At 32.3% G+C, this 20,428-nt stretch overlaps 1 protein-coding gene across 4 annotated transcripts in view; it reads right to left on the bottom strand.

Annotated features, from left to right (window-relative positions):
* LOC105255069 (microtubule-associated protein futsch) overlaps nt 1-20,428 on the bottom strand; it is a 65,619-nt gene that overhangs the window by 24,774 nt on the left and 20,417 nt on the right. The window contains exons 2-9 of one of the 4 annotated variants that reach the window (XM_025406043.1): nt 15,944-15,995; nt 11,846-12,215; nt 7,913-8,129; nt 5,492-5,642; nt 3,203-3,289; nt 2,713-2,796; nt 2,144-2,182; nt 1,321-1,383 (exon numbers count right to left, since the gene is read on the bottom strand). In XM_025406043.1, coding sequence (XP_025261828.1) covers nt 1,321-1,383; nt 2,144-2,182; nt 2,713-2,796; nt 3,203-3,289; nt 5,492-5,642; nt 7,913-8,129; nt 11,846-12,188 — 984 coding nt within the window. In that variant the 5' untranslated portion in view covers nt 12,189-12,215; nt 15,944-15,995. The remainder of the gene's footprint in view (nt 1-1,320; nt 1,384-2,143; nt 2,183-2,712; nt 2,797-3,202; nt 3,290-5,491; nt 5,643-7,912; nt 8,130-11,845; nt 12,216-15,943; nt 15,996-20,428) is intronic. The other 3 variants (XM_025406044.1, XM_011264136.3, XM_025406045.1) reach the window with 3 other exon arrangements.

Below are 20,428 nucleotides of genomic sequence, written 5' to 3'. Positions count from 1 at the left end.
TTTCCCAGAATGTAATCATTATTCCCCCTTATTCGTGTATGTTTGTGATTATTTTTCGTTCTTTAAAAGACTAAAAATAAATTTACTTCTCCATGTCGGAAAATAAAGTTTTAAAGAGTTATACGTCAGTAATAAAATAAAAGTAATATATATATATATATATATATATATATATTTATATATATATACATATATGATATGATATGAAAATAGTAATATAAATATGATTATATATATATATATATATATATATATATATATATAATTATTTAATCATAATCATATGGTGATTTATTAATTACTCGTATTATTAAATCGTAATCATATTGTCATACTAGTTATTAATTATTTAACATTACTAATAATTTGCGACCTCTAAACTAATTTCTACAAACAGACTAATATTACTACTTTATTATAATTTTGATGTAACAATGTTGATAATAATCAGTTAGATATAATCAGTAATTAATAATTTTTATTTTCGAAATTTTATAGAAATGTCAAAAATGTAGTTTTCATATATTGAAATATAAAATTATACTCCGATCGTTTGGAAAACGATATGAAGAATAGCCATAAATTATGTGACATGTCGTATTTATGTCAAGTAAAAAATAACAATGATAAAATATATATAACATTTAAAAGATGTTATATGGAAAACTTTAAACGCGCAATATAATAATAACAATAGTTCAGTTTGACTTTATCGAAACGCTGATAAACGATGTCAATACAGCCACACAGACCGCAAAGAGCTAGTAATAGCTTCCCTCATTAATGGAGCCATATTTTTGCTCCTATCTTTTCGGGAATTTTAATAACTATACGACGTCTGTCCGGTTTCTCTTGTTTTTTTTTTAATGCAGACTTTATAACGGAGATACCCTGTGTTTCACGTGTTGTATGAAATAAAAGTATCAGTAGAAAAACAAATTTCCCGCACAGGAATGTTACTGCTTTTTCGGTCGAACGACGACCTTAAAAAATTCCCGTTATAGACCGAGTGCACCCGCATCCAAGGTGGATAATGCAAACTCGACTGCATGCGAGTTGTATCTCGCAATCAACATAAACGATTATTTCCATGTTTCGATTCGTTGGCAGTGCATGTACAAAAGATTTATTATAATAGAAGAGATTAACGGATCTTTATCGGATTCGCCACCTGTTGCAGAAATTCGGTTGATTTATCGATTAATTTAAGATCTCATTAGTTGATACCAAAGGAGGCCCTTTTTTTATAATATATAGTAAGATGAATGGCGAAAACGATAAAGAATACACACTAATTGAGGAGATGTTTCGTGTACTCACCTTTGCCTGCTCCTCTCTCTCGCTATTCCTCTCTCCATGTTTGTCAAATACGGTGAAACGGTTCTAAAAATGGAGAACAATCTGTTTAATTATTTCACTATGATACACAATGGGAGTATCGTATGTTAAAGCGCGCTTTATTCGATCCCGATGAGTAATGTTAGCGAGTAATAATCTCGATGCCGCGAGCGAATCGTAAACGCGTCTCGAATTTCCGAAGAGAGACCGGTCAATTATTCACGGATTATTTTACCAGTTGGAATACATATGTACGTATGTAACCGGTACATATACTTTTACCGCGCACGAGAGGCTAAGTGTGACGTAAGGAATGAAAGTCGATGACAGACTGTCACCGCGGCGGCGAGATCGCGATTTTTTAACGAACGGAGAAAGTTCCCGGAGGAGTTGCGAGGAGATTATTCTTCCCTTCCTCCTCTTACCCCGATCCTGGCCCTCAAGGTTGACACGATCGAGGACACGAGCAACACTCGATGGAGCATCTTCCGCACGGATTTCGGGCGACCTGTATCGCGGTTCATTTTGATAGAAAAATTACACGTCACTTTGCACACAACACTCGCGTGTCCCACTTTGATATGTCGCTGGCGTTACGTCATCGTTCGAAAAAAAAATTGGAGGATGATATCGAGACAAAGCGGCCGCTCTTGAGAATATAACAAATCGTTGACAATATCGACGTCGATAATGGCACTATCTCGTAAGGTGCGAGGCGATACTAGACGGCTGTGGATCGAAACTAACGTACTAACGTCGATACGTGAGGAAAATGCACGCTCTCGCGTCGCACGCTTTATCTCACCTCGGTGGTTTCCTGCTGATACCGCTCGCCGGCAGTCTGCTGAAACGCAAAAGCGAAACGTGACGTCACTTATACATCGAGCGTATACAGCGTATTAGAAAAAATGGGTGAAACGCGCGGTAATTATGCGGATCGGGGCTATCACTGCGCCGTGCTTTCTGTCTTTATTAAAGAGCCGGCTTTCTTTCGCGCGCGAATCTTAGCGAGATCTCAAGTCATTCGCCGTTTCAGACACATAAACAAATTAAGTTTCTTTTCATTGCATATCATTTACCAAATAATAATAAGAAATGTGTACAATTAAGAAATTATATACACAAATTAAATATATAATCATAATAATAATATAAGAGGAATTTAGTAAATGACAATTAAATTTTGATAATAATACTTCTAAAAAAATATACATATATATAACTGGACACACACACACACACATAAGAGAATTCTTTAAATAAATTTGTCCGATAAGGAACAGTCAAACTACGTATCTGTCGTCCAAGAGATCAACAGGTCGGCGGAGATTGTGACTTGCGCTTTTGATCTAACGAATTAATCTAGATACTTACGTGCGCTATACTGGCTGTCTCTGGCGAGGTCCCGGAGGCCAGCTGATTCCGGTTCTCTATGACCGTCTTGATTTGTTCGAGTACCTGCGAACAAATCACGTGTAAGCGGTAAATAGTTATACATATGTTGTGTATACACGATTGTGTCATTTGTCAAAATTATTATTTGCCATGAAAATGTAATTCGAAAAATATGTATAAGACTTTCTATTTTCTTTTTATTTTCCTGATGACATTTAAAGGGAATGTCTCGCTGTATTGTAAAACGGAAATTTTCTTTTTAGCATGTATGTTTAGCATGAAACACGGCATATTTTAGTGCTCTATTAAAGGTAGAAAATATGTTTCTGACAAAAAAAAATACAACGATAAAGATTGTTATGCGTTTCGCGTGAAATGTTTATCGTTAAAAGCATCAAGAGCAGTCGCGAATTTTACGAATGTAGATTTATGAGCTTTAAAAGTATGTTAAAAGCTTCCGCGAATTTACCCGCAGGGATATCCGGTGCCTTTGTGCAGCGTGATGATTGTACTCCTTGTGCTCGATGATCTCGTTACTCTTCCTAGCTTGCCTCCGCTGAAAAAAGATAAAAGAAAACATTCATGAAATGAAATTGAATCTTCTCGCGATTTTTTTTACGTGCCAGAATTTTCCACGTGAAAACTATTCGAGGAGACTTTCCTCACAAGTATCAGGACGGAACGTGCTCTTCTCATTTTTTTTCTCTCGAAAATAGAAAGGATCGTCCTACATTTCGTGGTATTCCGATAATTATCGATTGCAATTATTGCAGCCGTTGAGCCGCACATTTGAGATATAATTATCGCCGATACTAATCGAAAGATATATAATTTGCCAGAGTATAAATTTCGCGAATATACAAAATAAAATTTATCATACGTAAAATTACACTTTCCAGAGTCAAATTAATACTTGCATCGCAAAGTTGTATACCGGATAAATTGTAATCATCCTTGAGGTATGAAATATAATTTATCGATATATATAAATTTGAAGAATACAAAAAATAGAATCTAATTATAGTAAATTACATTTTTCAGAATAGAATCAACATTGAATAAATCATGTGTGAATAAATCTATAAATCAAATATTTTTTATAAACAATATTTCTACTATTACAGGATGTCTACTCACAAATTTTACAAACAGAATTATCTAAAAATTCTATAATCTTCCAGATTTTTTGTTCAAAATTCCAGATAAGGGAAATAATTTTTTAGAGATTTTTGTAGCAATTTTCTAAAATAAACTCTTCACACATAGGAAAGAAAAATAAAGAGCTATTTTAGTTTCAAGTGCTAGATTTGAAAAAATACTGGAAAAAACCTGAATAGCTTAGTCTTAGTAAAATAAATTTTTACATCTACAATCTACATAATATTTTTATTTTTATATCATTAAAAATTATAATAAAGAATATTAAAGTATTTCCTATTTTATATATTCTGTTAAAAGACATTAAATACATATATATGGATTACTGACTGCTTATAAGAGCAAAATTATCAAAGAGAATATTTTTTAAAAATCTACAGTATCTCAATAAAAATATGTGAGAATTCATTAATTTTTTCCAGATATACAAAAATCCTTAAAAATTTCAGATTCTTCATGTTTTTCGAAGGAGTAGACACCTTAAATTAATATATTACACTACTCCAAATATTATTAATATATTACACTACTCCAAATATTGTTAATATTTCAATGTAACTGTTATGATAAACAACATGTGCTACACCGAGCATATAAACAATAAAAAAAGGGAGATTATAATCTCCATTCGCGCGAAAGAAATATCAATGGAGGAAAGTAACGGTATATGCAGCGGGATAAAGAAAAAGAAAGTAATTCGCACGCTCGTTCGAGGAAATGCAAAACATTGAGTTAATTAGCCTTGTTCATCAATTACATCTCTCTACGGCGCATCGTCATTTTTATGCAACTCCGCGATAATTCCGGTGATTGATCTACCCATGCGTAAACACACATGCGTGCGCGCGCGCGCGCTTGAAAAATCAGGAGACAAGTCACGAGTCAATCGTGGACATGTGTAACCGCGTAACTCGTTTCGCGCGTGCTTGGAATGTTGTGCGACTTTCTGAGATGTCAGTGAGATGAGACGAGAGAGAAGCATCGCTGTTTTTGCGGCCGCTTCACGCTTCACGCGGTAGCGAGCACGACTCGCGAATCCCCGTGTATATAATTCGCGGATATGTAAATGATACTAGAAAATACATACTCGTGCACTTGCATCACAATTAACGAGCTCTTAAAGATTATTCGAATGTTGCCACGAGTTTTACTGACTGATAGAAAGGGAAACTTTATGAGAGTCTCTCTTGTATTTCTTATGAACAACATTTTAATATTCGATTGATCTTTCAAGTACAGGAAATAATCCACCGATGGATCTATTAATTGCTCGAGTAATCGTTTCATTTTTTATAATGACCGTGAAATCTGTGATTGGGCTATTGTCTATAAATAACGTAAGCTTAGAAATTTATTTAAAAATTTGAAAAAAGGATGATAACATTTTTTTCTATTTAATTTTACGAGAATGTAAATAATTTTATTTTCAATATCCTTCTGAAGGATATTTATACAAGTACATATTTGTTTCAAGTTTCAATTAAATAATTTATCCGATCTCTGTGACACGTACCGGTCCTTTGAGAAATACGCTCTAAGAGCAGCTCGAACATTTTATGGAACATTCGTGACATCTGAATATGAAAATAAAGATACTGACCTCGAGTGTCGTCAAGCTGGCCAGAGAGGAAAGGGGTCGAGTATGAGGAACTTCTCCTGGGAAAACGCTATCATGCGACACTGATAACTTGCCGGCACCTCCTCGTAATTTAACAAAGTTATCCTCCGCTCCTCCTCTCCGGAGAAATACGCTAAAAATTCAAGAAATAAAAGTTTTTTATTTCTGATTTTTTAAATATTATTTACGTATAAAGTAAAAATTGTTATTATAAATTAAATTATTGAAATTTGCGTAATAACTACAGAACCACATAGACAATATGTACAAATATATTTCAAATTTTTAAATTTATATAACCATAATGTGTAAAATTTCAATAAAAGATACAAAGATATAATCAAAGTCATAATATATATCCCATACCTTTTTACATGTATATGCGGCAGAAATCTATTCTACATTTACTGCAAAAGAATGAAGACAAAAAGCATATGCAGACTTGACGATTAGCATAAAATTTATTTGCTACCATTAATACTTGTAATCAAGGCGATGAATGATTTGCCAGGAATAACACGCATCAACGATGACAGATAATCGTCAGTACCGTCTTTATGTGAAGTTCCATACGCTAAGATCATTAGAGCAAAAGCAAACCGCGTCGTCATTGTACAGTATTCAGATTATATATCGCACAATGTAAATCATCGTACACCCCTTTGGCATTACTACGTAAGCTACGAGATACTACGAGGCTAAGAATAAAAATTGACGGGACACGGAAACGAGGTCAAAGATTATAAATTAATAATGAACCAATGCTACGAATCAATTTATATTCCGAGAAAAATATAAAACCATTTTATATTCGTTGTTTTATACTAAAATTATTATTATATTATAAATTACATTAAAATATTTTTCTTTAATCCTTTACTTTATATAAAGTTTATAAAGAAAGTAAAGAGTTAAAGAAAAATATTTTGTATCTCAAAAATAATAACGATAATTATTATTAATAAAAAACATTATATAATATTTACATCTTAACTTTAACTGCAAATTCTAATACTATATGTGTATATATAAGATTAATATAGTTTAAACTATTGTTAACTCTTAAACAAATTTAGATAAAGATGTTGCACTCTACAGTTTTTCCATTTTAAAACGCTTTATAACCGAAGAATTATAAGCTGATTAGCTGATTAGCTAATTACTATCAGTAGCTTATAAGCATGATTATTATCTATGTGTCAAAATTATTTTTGAAGATGATAATTAAGATTTCCTCTGAAATTTAAGCGATAACCATAAAAATCAACGATCTACTGATGCCAAAATACATATTGTGATATTTACTGCTTAAACAATCGGCGTGTTTTGAAAAACGTGATAAAACTGCGTCTTTTTGATGGTCGGATATTTCGTCCACTGAAAAGATAACACAAATTTCGCAAGTTGTCGCAAGTATTGACATTTCGATAATTATAGTATTCCGATTTTAATTTATCAAAATCCTTTCTACGTAATAATTAAAGTTATTGTTATAAAATAAGGTTGACTGATAATAATCTTCACGATTTTTGACAATTATCTTAATCCTAGATTATACTAATTTTCATTAGCGTGCGCTTGTTATAGACGCACATGTGAAATTTTATGATAAAAGAAAAAAAAATATAACTTTAAATATTTTATGCACATAATGAGCATAATTACGTAGAATGTAAAAACACATTTTCAATTAATATAAATATAAAACACATAAAAGAAAAACATAAACATTCATTTAAATAATTATAAATAATATAATCAAATAAAGGTCCATAAAATCAATAAAATTTCATAAAAGGTTCGAAGGACCAACACAATGGTGAAAGAAGCAAGATAAAAACAGTTAAATAGCATTTGAACCAAATAAACGTTTGGATGGGTTCCTGTTTTAATGGGACTGTTTTTATCTCGCTTTTTTCACCATTGCGTTGGTCCTTCGAGCGCTTTTATTTTATTAAACAATTATATTTAATTAATATTCTAAATATTTTTTTTTTCCAGTATCCAATCATTATATTGGTGAGCTGCATTTTAATACAGTACAGTGTGGTCATTTTTTCCCAATAATAATTAATAAATTTTTTGAATCCTTTTTCTTTCTTTTTTTTTTCTATAACTATAAAAGTTAGTTAAAACAAGTTGTTTATTTCCTATTAACTTTTTTATCACTTTTAATCGTGAAACTTCTATGCTATCTAATTCATAATCAATAGTAAACGTAACTAATTGATTTCAATGAATAGGTGATGGGGAATGGAATTGTTGAATGGACATGACATCATATATGAAATGTTCATATACACATATTACACATATTGGTAAACTATAATGTAAACATATTGATAATCTAGGATTAAATTCTAAACAACTACTATTGAGAGACTGAAGGAAGATATTTCCTACCTTTCTCGGTCGCAGGCATCGGTGAGGAGCTCGCTGGCGCTTCTACTGCGAACCTCTTCGGGACTTCCCGCAGGATGCCTCGTCGTGGTCTCCTCCCGCGAAAGACGCGCTAATTCAACATCCCGATCGCTTGAATTGGAACCGGGCGCACCGCGACTCTTTCGCCGGAAAATCTTCCGGAGACCGCGTAGGGGATGAAAACGGCGCTTCTTTGGTTCTGCAAGCGGAAAATAATCATAAAGGAAATTACGTCACTTGACACATTCACATAATTAAAATATATTTGGTACAATTTTATGATATTCTAATATTATATATGATATTATAAAAATATATTTGAAATTAACTAAATGAAATAATATGACATTTATAAAGTAAATAACTTATGAATTAAAATCAACGTGCTCTAAAAGACATTAAAGAGAATTACCGCAACATGTGCGTGCTACATTAATTAACAGTATTATTATTATTATTATTATTATTATTATTAAAATTTACAATTTTATGATCTTTGCGAAATCTGCAGCGACCGATATTTACCGAGGATTTCGAGGAAATCTTCGAACGACTCGAGAGAAGACATCCTTTCATAAATATGACTATAACTGAAATTCACATTATCCATTTACACTATTCACACTCGACTGATCTTGCGAATTCAATAACGCACTGTATATGGGAATGGTATTATGAAGTGATAAGATTAGAAACTCAGTCCTCGATAACTTTATCGGCCGACATATCACTGGGAGAGTCTCTCCTTATAAGGTATGGGCCTAGCGTCGCGCCAGTATATTCGATCTCTCTCTTTAATGGTTTTCTCCTATTCCTTCCCACAATTCTGACCCATATCCATCCTTCTCTCTTATAAGCAGATTGACTTTATCACTTGACGTGACGGCATCCGCCAATATTTCTCGAGAGAACCATGGTATCTTTGATATTAATGTGCACGGAAATTTGGGACTCCTTAGCAGATACGTGAACAGATTCTCTCGATAAGATACGTCGCGAAATAGGTCAACTAAAGTGCGATTTTTCGAAAATATCTATGTCGTTTCCTTATTTCTCACGATAGAATAGTTAACTAAATTATTGTATGTATTTAACTTGCCGCTCATTTTTTATTTCAAAATCAATGTAATTTATTTTTTTGTGTAATACTGGAAATAATTTTTTGTAGTTCACTCGAAAAGGACCAAAACCATGGTCGGAACGTCGTGATTCACTTTAATAAAATTTGCCAGTGTGGTCGTTTCTAATTACTTCTTGTATTTTATTTACTGGCGACCTTGAAGAGTTTAATGTTATATCTATGTCGTATTATGCGATAAACGAATATGATAAATAGTACATGGATAACACAAGTGTTTACAAACTAAAATATGCAATTACAGTGAAGCTAAATAATTAAACGCTGATATTCAAATGTTAAATAATGCTGAAATAAATACTGATATAGAGAAATAATGAAATCGAAATAAAAAAAATAGGAAATGATAGAATAAATGAAATTACAAAAAAGAAAATATGAAAAAATGACTAAAATAATTGTCTTCTAAGTATTATAATAATAATGTAAGCGACCTTATTGAAATTATGAATTTATAATTATTATGAAATTATACATAATCCACATATTTTTAATATATATATATGATATACTATCTATATGATATACACCTCTTATGATATACTATCTCTTCTTATAATATTAATGGACTTTTCAGAGAATTAAATTAATCCTAAGCATTAATTTATTTTATATTAAATGTATATTAAATTATAAAAACAATAATCAATATTATTCAATATCTAAAATTGATGTATTCCGATTTCGATGTAACATAATGACGTTGCACTTAAAGATGATCTATCACAATCTGATTTCATACCGCATAATGCTGCTATTTAAAGTCGATCTACGTATATCTCTTCATCAACCAGCTATAACGAGACAAAAGGGGAGAAGAATAAACGCTTGATCAGAAGTGATCTTTACTGTGTACTTGACACCTTCTATGCGAGTGCACTTTACATGCTTCAACGATAGCTTTGGCATCGGTGAAGCGCGAAAAATAATGCTACGCTTGAATCACTCGCTCTCGACTGCCTGTCATATGTAACGAGAACATCCGTTTGTTATATCGAAGACTAATGCAGTATGTCTAGAAGATATACCTGTCATCAGTCATAGCAAATTATTGGATATAAAAAAGAATGAATTTTCACGGAAAAAGTTATTCAAGAAATAAATTATATTACAAAAATTATATAGAATTCTTTAATATTATAGAATTCTTTATATATGTTATATATATCAACAGTAATCGAATAATCGAACTGTATAGCATTTAAAAAATTTTGAAAAATTGTCAAATAAAAGATCTTTATTACATCAAAATTTCTTGTAATTATTTAAAATTTTATTTCTGATTAAAGGCATCTCTAATAAAATTTACATATATTAAATACTAAAATGAAAAAACTTTATTTTTTCTTAAGTTTAAATTGATATTTAATAGGCAAGAGTGGTAAATTAAATTTTTCACGAAAAGAATTCAAATTTAAATTCTTTCAAAAGTTAATGTATCAACGAAAGGATTTCGGTCAAGACCATCAATTGATTGAGAATTCATGAAATTCTGAATTTCATTTCTCTCCGCTCTTCCCGCGTATCCTTGATTAAGAAATTATTTCTCAAGTTAATTCTTCGCAGCTTTGCAATTTACCGGGAATTAATTAAATAACAGAGGTCTGACCCGGAAATTCATCCGTAATGACATATAACCGCGGTCGTGTTCTTTCGAACAATGGTGCCAGCACACTAAAAAAACTGTAGAAAAAAAAATCATATAATTCACCGCGTGTCACAATCATAACTACCGTCGTTGTTTTAATCTTTGTCCGTTCTTAATTAAACGTACGCGCTTCTTATTACCGTTAACGACGTCCTCGATTTACCATCCTCGCTCGAAATGCGGAAGACGTCTTCGTATTCATATAATATTACGGGTTACAGACAATACCGTAATGTGACGCTAACTTGTCAAATTATTAAATCAAAATATGATAATTTAATAATTTTTTCCAAAGGTAAATCAATTCTCTTTAATTTTTATATAAGTATATAAAATATCAATAAAATAATATATATTGAATAACATATAAAAAAACAAATAATGAAAGTTTAATTATATATGTAAAAAAGAATACTATTCAACATTAAAGAAATGTTAAGAAACACATTTCATTTTCATCTGCCGCAAATTGTTTTTTTATAGAAAATCGTCTAAACTCTGCGTGGAAAAATTCGAGAAATCCATATGTTTCGTCATATGCCTTGTTTATTTAAAATTTACTGTAATACACCTCTCGAAAACATCATGTGATTTCGAGCGATGCCAAGAATCTGATTTTCAAGGAGAAAAAGCAGTTTTTCTGGCAATGCGTCATTGTCGTATTTCTATCTTCTGGAATTCAACATAAAACGGTCCTTTGGGAAATTCTTTCGACTTGAACAATGCGGCAGATAGTCGGAAAATACAGCCGGTAATCATTGAAATTTTTTAAGTTTTACATTATATTATTCTATTATTAAAAAAAATTTGCGCACATTATTTTATTATTAACGACATTAAACGTTATCGCAATATCGATAAATAATATTAATATCAATCATTTACGAACTTTTAGAAATCACAAAGAAGTAAAAACAATATTAAAAGATACCTCGCGATTTTTTAATATCATATTATTATTATTATTATATACGAAAGTTATATAATATATATTTATTATATAATTACGTATTATGACATATTTATTATGTTCTATAGTTAAATCAATAATTCTTACAACTTTCTCCAGAAATACTTTCCAGCATAAATACGTGACGTTAAAGCATGCTAAGAGTACTCAAGTACTGACCTTTAGGAGCAGGGTCGATGCTGTGCTGAACCGTCGAGAATTCGCCGAGACCGAAAGCGCGATGGTGCTGCTGCTGTTGCTGCTGATGAGGAGGATGATGATGATGATGATAATGATGGTGCGAATAATGGGTCTGAGGGGGCGGCGAGGCCTCCCTCACGCAACCCATCAGGCTGAGGGCACCGCCGACACCTCCACCGCTGGGGGAGGTGCTCGTCGACATCGTCCTACTGCTCTGAAACACCCCGAAGAGCCAGGCTGCAACGTATGATTCTCTCACGCGTTGGTACCATGCCGAGAAAAACCAGCTCTCCGATCCTTTCCAGCTCTTCCAGCCATCCATCTTTCCTCGAGATATCTAGTCTCTATTCTAATTCGCGGACACAAATAGATAGGGTAAGCAGATATTTATCGCGCGATGCACAATAGAAATATTTAACTTTCTCAGTTCTCCTGTCACTTTTTTTTTACGTGCGAATAGAATTGAGAACGGAGGCGTGGTCTTGATGCAACCAGGTCGACACAATTGGGGGGGGATATTGATTTTGTATCAGCTGACCTTACTTTCGTCTCTCGCGGCGACCTTGCGCAATTTAATTCGATGTGAATGATACCCCGCGTACTATAATTTATTTCTGGGACGATTGATATGCAGTGTCTAAAGAAAAGTAATCAATTCTAATAATTTTTCAATCTGAACAGAGATACACATAAATAAAGTTGTCATATTATAAATTATTTTGAAAGAATTCTAAACGCGAGAAATAGTTATAAATAATTATTATACTTTTATATTTAATTCTTATAGGAATCACAATTATTTATTATTACCATTTGACTCTATTAAATAACATATAATTAATCTTTGATTAATGCAAATAAATTTAAGCTTCTATTTTTATTTATCAACTATTTATTTATTTAATTTATTTTAATTATACCGTTTATTAACGGTTTAAATTATTAATTAAAATTATATGTATAAATTTTCAATTCTACACATATTTTTATTTCATTTATTTTCTCCACTATTTGTGTCCACCGATTAATGTTTATCACTACTCAAAGATATAATGAGGTCAAAGAAAACACAGAAAACGTTACTTCAGGGCGACACGGTTATACGCGAGCACTTTTCGCAGAAATTAAGTTCGCGCACTAGAGTATATTTTTTTTTGTTTTAAAACGGATCGCGCCTTGAGACGCGAACAAGTACGCGGAAGGAATTCCTTGTGCGGAATGTCGCCTTTAACGAATCGTAGACGGGAAGAAGAACGAGAAGACGGGGAATGCATCAAACGCACCGCCACCTTCTGTCACCCCTCTCTCTCTCCCCCTCTCTTTCTCTCGCGCGTCCAACTGGAGGGATTGATACTCAATTCCCGGTCTCTCTTCGTATGTCGACGGACTGCCGTCCGCCTCGCTCTTCTAGGCAATAGGGGTCAGGAGAGATGGTCGTCATGGTAACTGCATCCGGCGAGGGGCGTTGCATCGATTGCACCCTCTTGAGCGCGTGTGCGCGCGACCCTGACCTTCGCACAGCTGACGACGACGATGGACCGGGGGAAACGTAGGGAAACCCGCCGAGAATTAGCGCTGCCGGTTCTTATTAAGGTGTCATAGTTGGATAACGCGACGTTAAAGTTCGTCAGATAAAGTGCGACGTCGTCGAAAATATGCGCGTCAAACAATAGAATTTACTCTGAGATTTTTTCGTTTTATCTTCAACTTTTGACATTTATAAAATAAAAGCTCTAATTAGAATTTCAAAACTGTGTCAAAAAAAAGTTCATATCAGCGCGAAAATTGCGATGAGCTTATTAAGCAGTAATTAATTTACTCGATTATTTTTTATTTCACGGTATAAATAATAATTATTGTTTATAGTAAATTATTATTTTATAATCAATTGAAGAATCGCAAAAAAGGACATCGACATCGGTTTTTAACGTTACATTAATTTATTGCATCAATCATAATCAAGAGCATAATTATTTTCTAATTAATGACTGAATGAAATGATAAATTAAGTGATGACCGATATAATTATTTCCGTCCTGTTTATTTTCTTTATTAATCATGATTATTGATTACTGCAAATAGAAGTTGTTAACTTGATGTGTAGTCATATTGATTTAATTATATTTCGCTCGACTATGATTGATAATAATGCAAAGATTGACGGAAATTCCAATTCTGAGTTTTACTTTTTTATGCGATATAAAAATATATAATATTTTATATTTTGTGTGTGTGTGTGTGATATAAAGAAATATTCCATATTAAATATAAAATAAAGATTAAATTTACCATTTAATACTAGATATTAAATGTGAAATTTATTAAATATCGCAATTTTGGAAAACAACTATCTCATGAATGATAGTTTTAAAAAATTGATTGCATTCATAAAATAGTTTTATCAATAAAAGTAGACGCGACCTTGACACGATTCCTGTTGTAGGATGATATACGCTTACTCGGAATTAATATTGTGCATTGAAGAAGCCGCGTGTGCAAATGTTATGCTCGAGAATGCGGTCGGCATAATTTTCTACCAACTCTAAGAGATATCATCTAGAAGATTTCAATGTGAAAATTTATACGTTAGAATATATGACACGAATTGAAGGAGATAATTTAACGATCGTAAATCAGTTTTGGAGCCAGATAACAGACTTATTGACCATATCATGTTCATTTTCTTATATTAATCAATATAACTTATCTAATTTTTTCCCTAAATTAATGTTTTATCGAGAGAAACATGATATTTATTTGTTAATAAATAACATATATTCGAACTTGAGTATCTATCATGACAGACTGAATATCTTAAGCAATCATTAAGTATTATATATATGTAATTTGTCCTGAAAATTAGCGAATTGGAAATAGCTGAATGTTACTCGTAATCATAAAAACAATTATCGTAGAGTTCTATATTTGCAAAATAATGATTTTGGATGAGAAAAATTTAAAGAAAATATTTTTATTTAGGACCACGAGATATATAAAGTAATATATAATTACTGTTAAAACGCTTTTAAAGCGTAATTATTTTTATTCTACATTGAAAAATCTATACCTGCATAATCAATGTGAATGACTGTGAATCATTGTTAGTTCGCAAATCTAAAATCGCATTTCCACGTTCGTGGAATGTAAATTTCGGCTGGAATAGCTGCAAAAGTTCGGGTGGTACACATTCTGGCATGCATACAAAAGCCGTCAAACAACGGCGTACAATTTTCCATTCGATACGTGAAGTAATTACGCACTTCCGGTTTCCCGGAACGATTACAGTCGAGCGACCATCCGCGACGACATCGATTCTCTTCCTCTCTTTTTCTCTCATCGCGATGGAATGTAAAATAATGTCGGTCTTGTAGTACAATCAAACAACAATTTTGGGACGGAATAATGCGAACTCTTTTGCAAGAAATAGCTTTTTACTTATCGCGAACTTTTGTTTTTGTTTTTGTATTGTATAGAAAAATGTTGGCAGATTCTTTCTCTAAATTTTCGATCAGAAATTTCGCTCGATGGTCGCCCGAATAATAATTATTATGACAATTTAACGTGTGATTTCTGATAAAAATACACGCATTTATCACTGTATCAATTCTAACAGAACCAAGTTCTAAAATATAAATTCATGAATTGATTGTAAAATAAAATGTCGCAGAAATTATATTCAATAAATTAGTTTTTTAAAAATTGCATAATATTATTTATTAAAATATAATGGTATATAATGATAATAAAAGAATAATATAAAATGTGCGTAAAAATTAATTTTATTAAAATTAATTGTTTCTTCAAAAAATAAATATATTAATAAACTTTCAGTCATAATAAAAATTAGAAACCGAAAAAACTCTCTTAATTTTTTCATTGCCTTCTTGTTCTGTTAGGATTAAATAGGAGTACGTCAGCTGATAATGGACGTTTTTCAGCAAGCGACACAGAAGACACAGTGTAACACAGTGAATCATCTCATCTTTCTTTGCATTCGGCAGCCAACAAGGATGAGATGATACACTGTGTTCTCTGTGTCGTTTACTGAAAAACGCCCAATAAAAGATAATATCTTACCTTACAGAAGAGACGGCATGTCAATGTGGTTCTCGTATACACGTGCAAATGTCTGTAACAAAAGAATGACATCTGTTAAAATCGAAAGAGGCAAAAAATAAGAGATAAGAGATAAGTACTTAGAAACGATGCGAATGTCGACGTCAGCACAGGACAACGAATAATATCCTACTTGCGTACCGATCGTGCCTCGAGCGAATTTTACTACCTACTCGTTCCGCGAATCCCGCCTGATTTACGCAACATCGATATGCGCGACAAAGAACTTTTCTCGGAATTTATACCCAGCTTAAATTTCAAACGTGCCAATTCAAGCCGCTCAATTCGAAGACGCTAAATCGACCGCAGGACTCGATTCAAAGCGACTATAAAGCCTTCGATGTACTATTTTCGTTTAAGATTTATAAACAGAAACATGAAATGTCAAACATGAAATCTTAATAATTATAGAAATATTATAGAAGAAATATTTTTGACATGTATTTTCTTAATAATATAAATTTTAATGCGATATGAAATTGTGTGAAGGAGTGACTTCAAGGAATAAAATAAAAATTATATAAAATAAGTATTCTTCTTTCTTTCAAGGAAATAATTAAAATATATTGGGAACCTGATAACACGATAAATAAAAAAAAAGAGAAATGAAAAATATTTCCACTAAATGCAAATTAATGATGATGTAAAACGTTACTGCATTACTTACACCATGTACCATTTACGGGGCTAATGAGGTATTTCGGCGGTGAATGTTATGTGAAATAACACGAGATGAAAGAAAATTACCGAGACTGAGCACGCGGCGAGGCGGGGCGGGGCGAGACGAGGGTAAAGAATGAGCGGATCGCGATGAATGATGTATGTATGCATTTCGTGACTAGGATCATCGTAGATCTCTCCTCTTGCGGCCTGCCACGCCCGAGTCTCGCGACAGAATTTAAAGCTTCTATTTATAAAGAGTGAACGAACGCGATGGCAGCCCCGACACGACGCATCGGGTCAGAAATGCACGCACACTTATACGCGACACGCATACACGCACTTCGTGATACGCATGTGTCCGAGATATTCCATATCATATCAACGCACGTATGAATTACTTCATTTCGAAACGACACGCCACGGTAGAATTAAATGTAATATAATCGAGTCTCTTATGAAGAAAATGTTTACGAGGAAGCAAAATGGTAAAAGTGATACGAGCATGAGATCTCAGAATTTCTTCGAAGTTGAAGCCATTGTTCTTCACAACGTAAAATAATTTTAATAAAAAATTGCGGACTTTTAAAATATAAATACATATATAATGTTTTCAAATTTTCACCTCCTACCTTTAACTCTACAAATTCTTATTCTTACAAAAATAAGATTATGAGAAATAAACAGCGAAGAGGAACTGAAATTATATATAACTTTAATTATTTAATATTACTCTATCTCTCGTGATTTAATAACGTAATATTACAATAGATAATTTTAATGATTTTATTATTGCAAATTTAAAAGTTTAAATTACATTGTTTCTCTTCTACAATAAAATCTAGCAAAAAAACTTTCATCATTTCATGTAAATTTTTATCAAATAAATTTTTTTAATACCATTATTTTTTTCTTCTTTCGTATTACTACGTGATAATGAGAAAAATCACGGACGAACCGATTAACTTTACGGAACACGACGTTACTCTCTCTCTCTCTCTCTCTCTCTCTTTGTTAACGGTTGTCTCTCGTGGAAATTTCCTTTCAAAAACGGGCCAGAGCAGAATGGTGGGCTCGTTACGAGGAAGGAGCCCGGAAGTAGTGCACGAGACTAGCGTGTCTCTCGTTTCGGCGTCTTTTCTCTCTCTCTCTCTCTCGTGTTCTCTTTCTCTCTCTTGAATTCTTTTGTTTTTAAGCTTTTCCTCCCGCGTCTTATTTCCAGCACCGTCTGCTCTGAAACTGGGCGCCGACGTGTGTATTCTCGTCTCGTAGGGCATGAAAGAGTGGCGAAAAATAGTAACCCGGCTACTCCTCCTCCTCCTTCCTTTTTCATACACTTCAAAGGGTCTTTTGATCAGAGCAAAATCGGGCGACCGATTTTCCAGGATTTCTTTGCATTGAGTCACCTAGTCCCACATTCTCTCTCCGCATTCAAATAAAGATTACGATTGAAAGTTTCGTGAATATAGGTCTGTTCCCATCAATCATGACATAAAAACGAGGCTTTTTATATACTTTATACTTTTATACTTTTATACTTTTATATACTTTATATACTTTTATTTATATATCTCGTAGAAAGATCTTTTTCCTCGATGATGAATATTATATACAATCAGAAAAAGAAAAAAACGTATATCACGAGCTCATTATCTTTTTTTATTTTAAATAACGTGACTAATGAGTACACGATAATTTCTTTTATACACTGGTTTCTCTCGTTATTTGTACATTTGTGCGCCCACGCACACGATATCATACGGTGGCGAGATAAGCCGGTGTAATGACCCAAGTTCAAGTGGAAACAAATGAGGCGAATCAGCGCGTTTTATTGAACATTCTTTTCGCGATATTATATATGCGATTTATCGATACGTACATAATAATTTATCAGTAATTCAGCAATGAAATAGGGAGAGATCAAGACTTTAAAAGTGACAGCCCTTTCATTATTATTGTTGCAATTCAAGACATATAAACACCACATATAGTAATAATAACAAAGTTGTTGAATGATTCTTTCAATCTTTGAAAATACCGTGCATATAAAATTAATCTCAATCATCAATCGAATCTATTATATTTAACGTACTAATTCATATAATCCATATTATAAAAAAATAAATGAAAAATTATAATTTAAATGTAATTATTAATTATAATTCGTAATTAAATAATGTTCCTAAAACGATTGTATGTGTCAATTATATAGTATTTAATTTTAAAATAATATGTATTTAATGTAATTAAATTAAGCTTATATTATCTATTTAAATTGATAAAATTTTATAGAAAATTATATTAAAAATTTCTTTACATAATTATAATTTTTAGGTATTTTTAGATCATTTTAATTGAATTTTTTTCTATCATGCAACTAATTTAATTAAAGTAATCAGAATTAACTCAAGGATGAGCATACTATTGCGTATGTCGGTTTTAGGAGGGAAAACAAAGAACGAGTCTGTAACGATGACAATGCGACAAGGATAAACGCAAGCTGCGTGACTCACGGTTGTCGTCTATCCTCGTTCGTTTCTTCGTGCCTTTCTGCGTTCGAATTAGCGACTCGCACACGTGTGTATTCAGGGGTTTCTCGTTTGAACGAAGCAAGAATCCGGCACGTACGCGTGAACTACACACGATCCAATTGTACGCTTCGCCGAAATGTAGCGGCGCATCCGTGGAATTTCTGCTGGCCGACCGACCAGCGTTGCCAGGACTCGCTCATCAGTGATTCATTCAACGATCTCGCATTACGTAGTGGTGATGCGTTTGTCTCTACGTATGTATACATGATAATCAATAGCATATTGCATCTACAAAGAAACGCCGTCTTTTACGTCGAGTCCTCGCAAATGGAACAAGCATTCGTTATTTTAAGCGTCCTTCGACGGCTCGGAGATGGAAACCACCTTTGAGCCGACAAAAATGACATTCGGTTATCGACGTAACTCCCAATCACAGAGACCGTGAGAGTCTATTAAACTGTCAGTTAACTGGCTTGTTTTCTGACAAATGAAAACTGATTTGCCTGATTGGTAAATACATACAGGTTTCCGCGATTAATCAGACGGACCTATCGCGATTTATCACGGCCCATTGCACTCGCTTTGCGTCCATCAACGAAAATTAGATTTACGTCACGCGCTGGCGGGCTTGCTAATTTATTTCAGGGTCATCATTCTTGGTATACAAAACAGCGGATGATAAAAAAAAGAAAACCGCAACCTTGGATCATAAGCAGAAACGTCAGACTGTAACAAATTAATCGCGATATCCAAATATTTTCTCATGTTTTATATGGCGTAATTTATTTCGTATGATTGTATCGCATTTTATATAGTATATATAATAATATTAAAATATGATAAATATGAAATTAATATTACAAATATATTTAAAAATTATAATATTATAATTGTATGTTATAGTTGGCAATTAAATCTTATATCTAAGCAATTAAATAATTGTATAATATATATTTATACAATTCTTATGTAATATATATTAACAATTGTATAATATATAATTTTAAAATTATATATACACAACATTGCAATTATACATTAAATTTATATAATTTTATTCGTTATTTATATAAAACTTTATTTTTCTTAAAGAAAATTATATGATATGTTAATATTTAGTACATTATAAATATAATAAAATTAAATAAATAAGAATACATTTAATATTGTGTATATAATATGTATATAAATATAATAATATATTTAAATGCAATAATTTAATGATAAAATGTTTTAAACCAAAGCTAAAGAAATG

This window comes from Camponotus floridanus, unplaced genomic scaffold, assembly GCF_003227725.1.
Source record: "Camponotus floridanus strain SB8 unplaced genomic scaffold, Cflo_v7.5 scaffold13, whole genome shotgun sequence".
Classification (NCBI taxonomy): Eukaryota; Metazoa; Arthropoda; class Insecta; order Hymenoptera; family Formicidae; genus Camponotus; species Camponotus floridanus.
The sequence above is the reverse complement of the archived record's forward strand: the minus strand, read 5'-3'. Positions and strand labels throughout refer to the sequence as shown.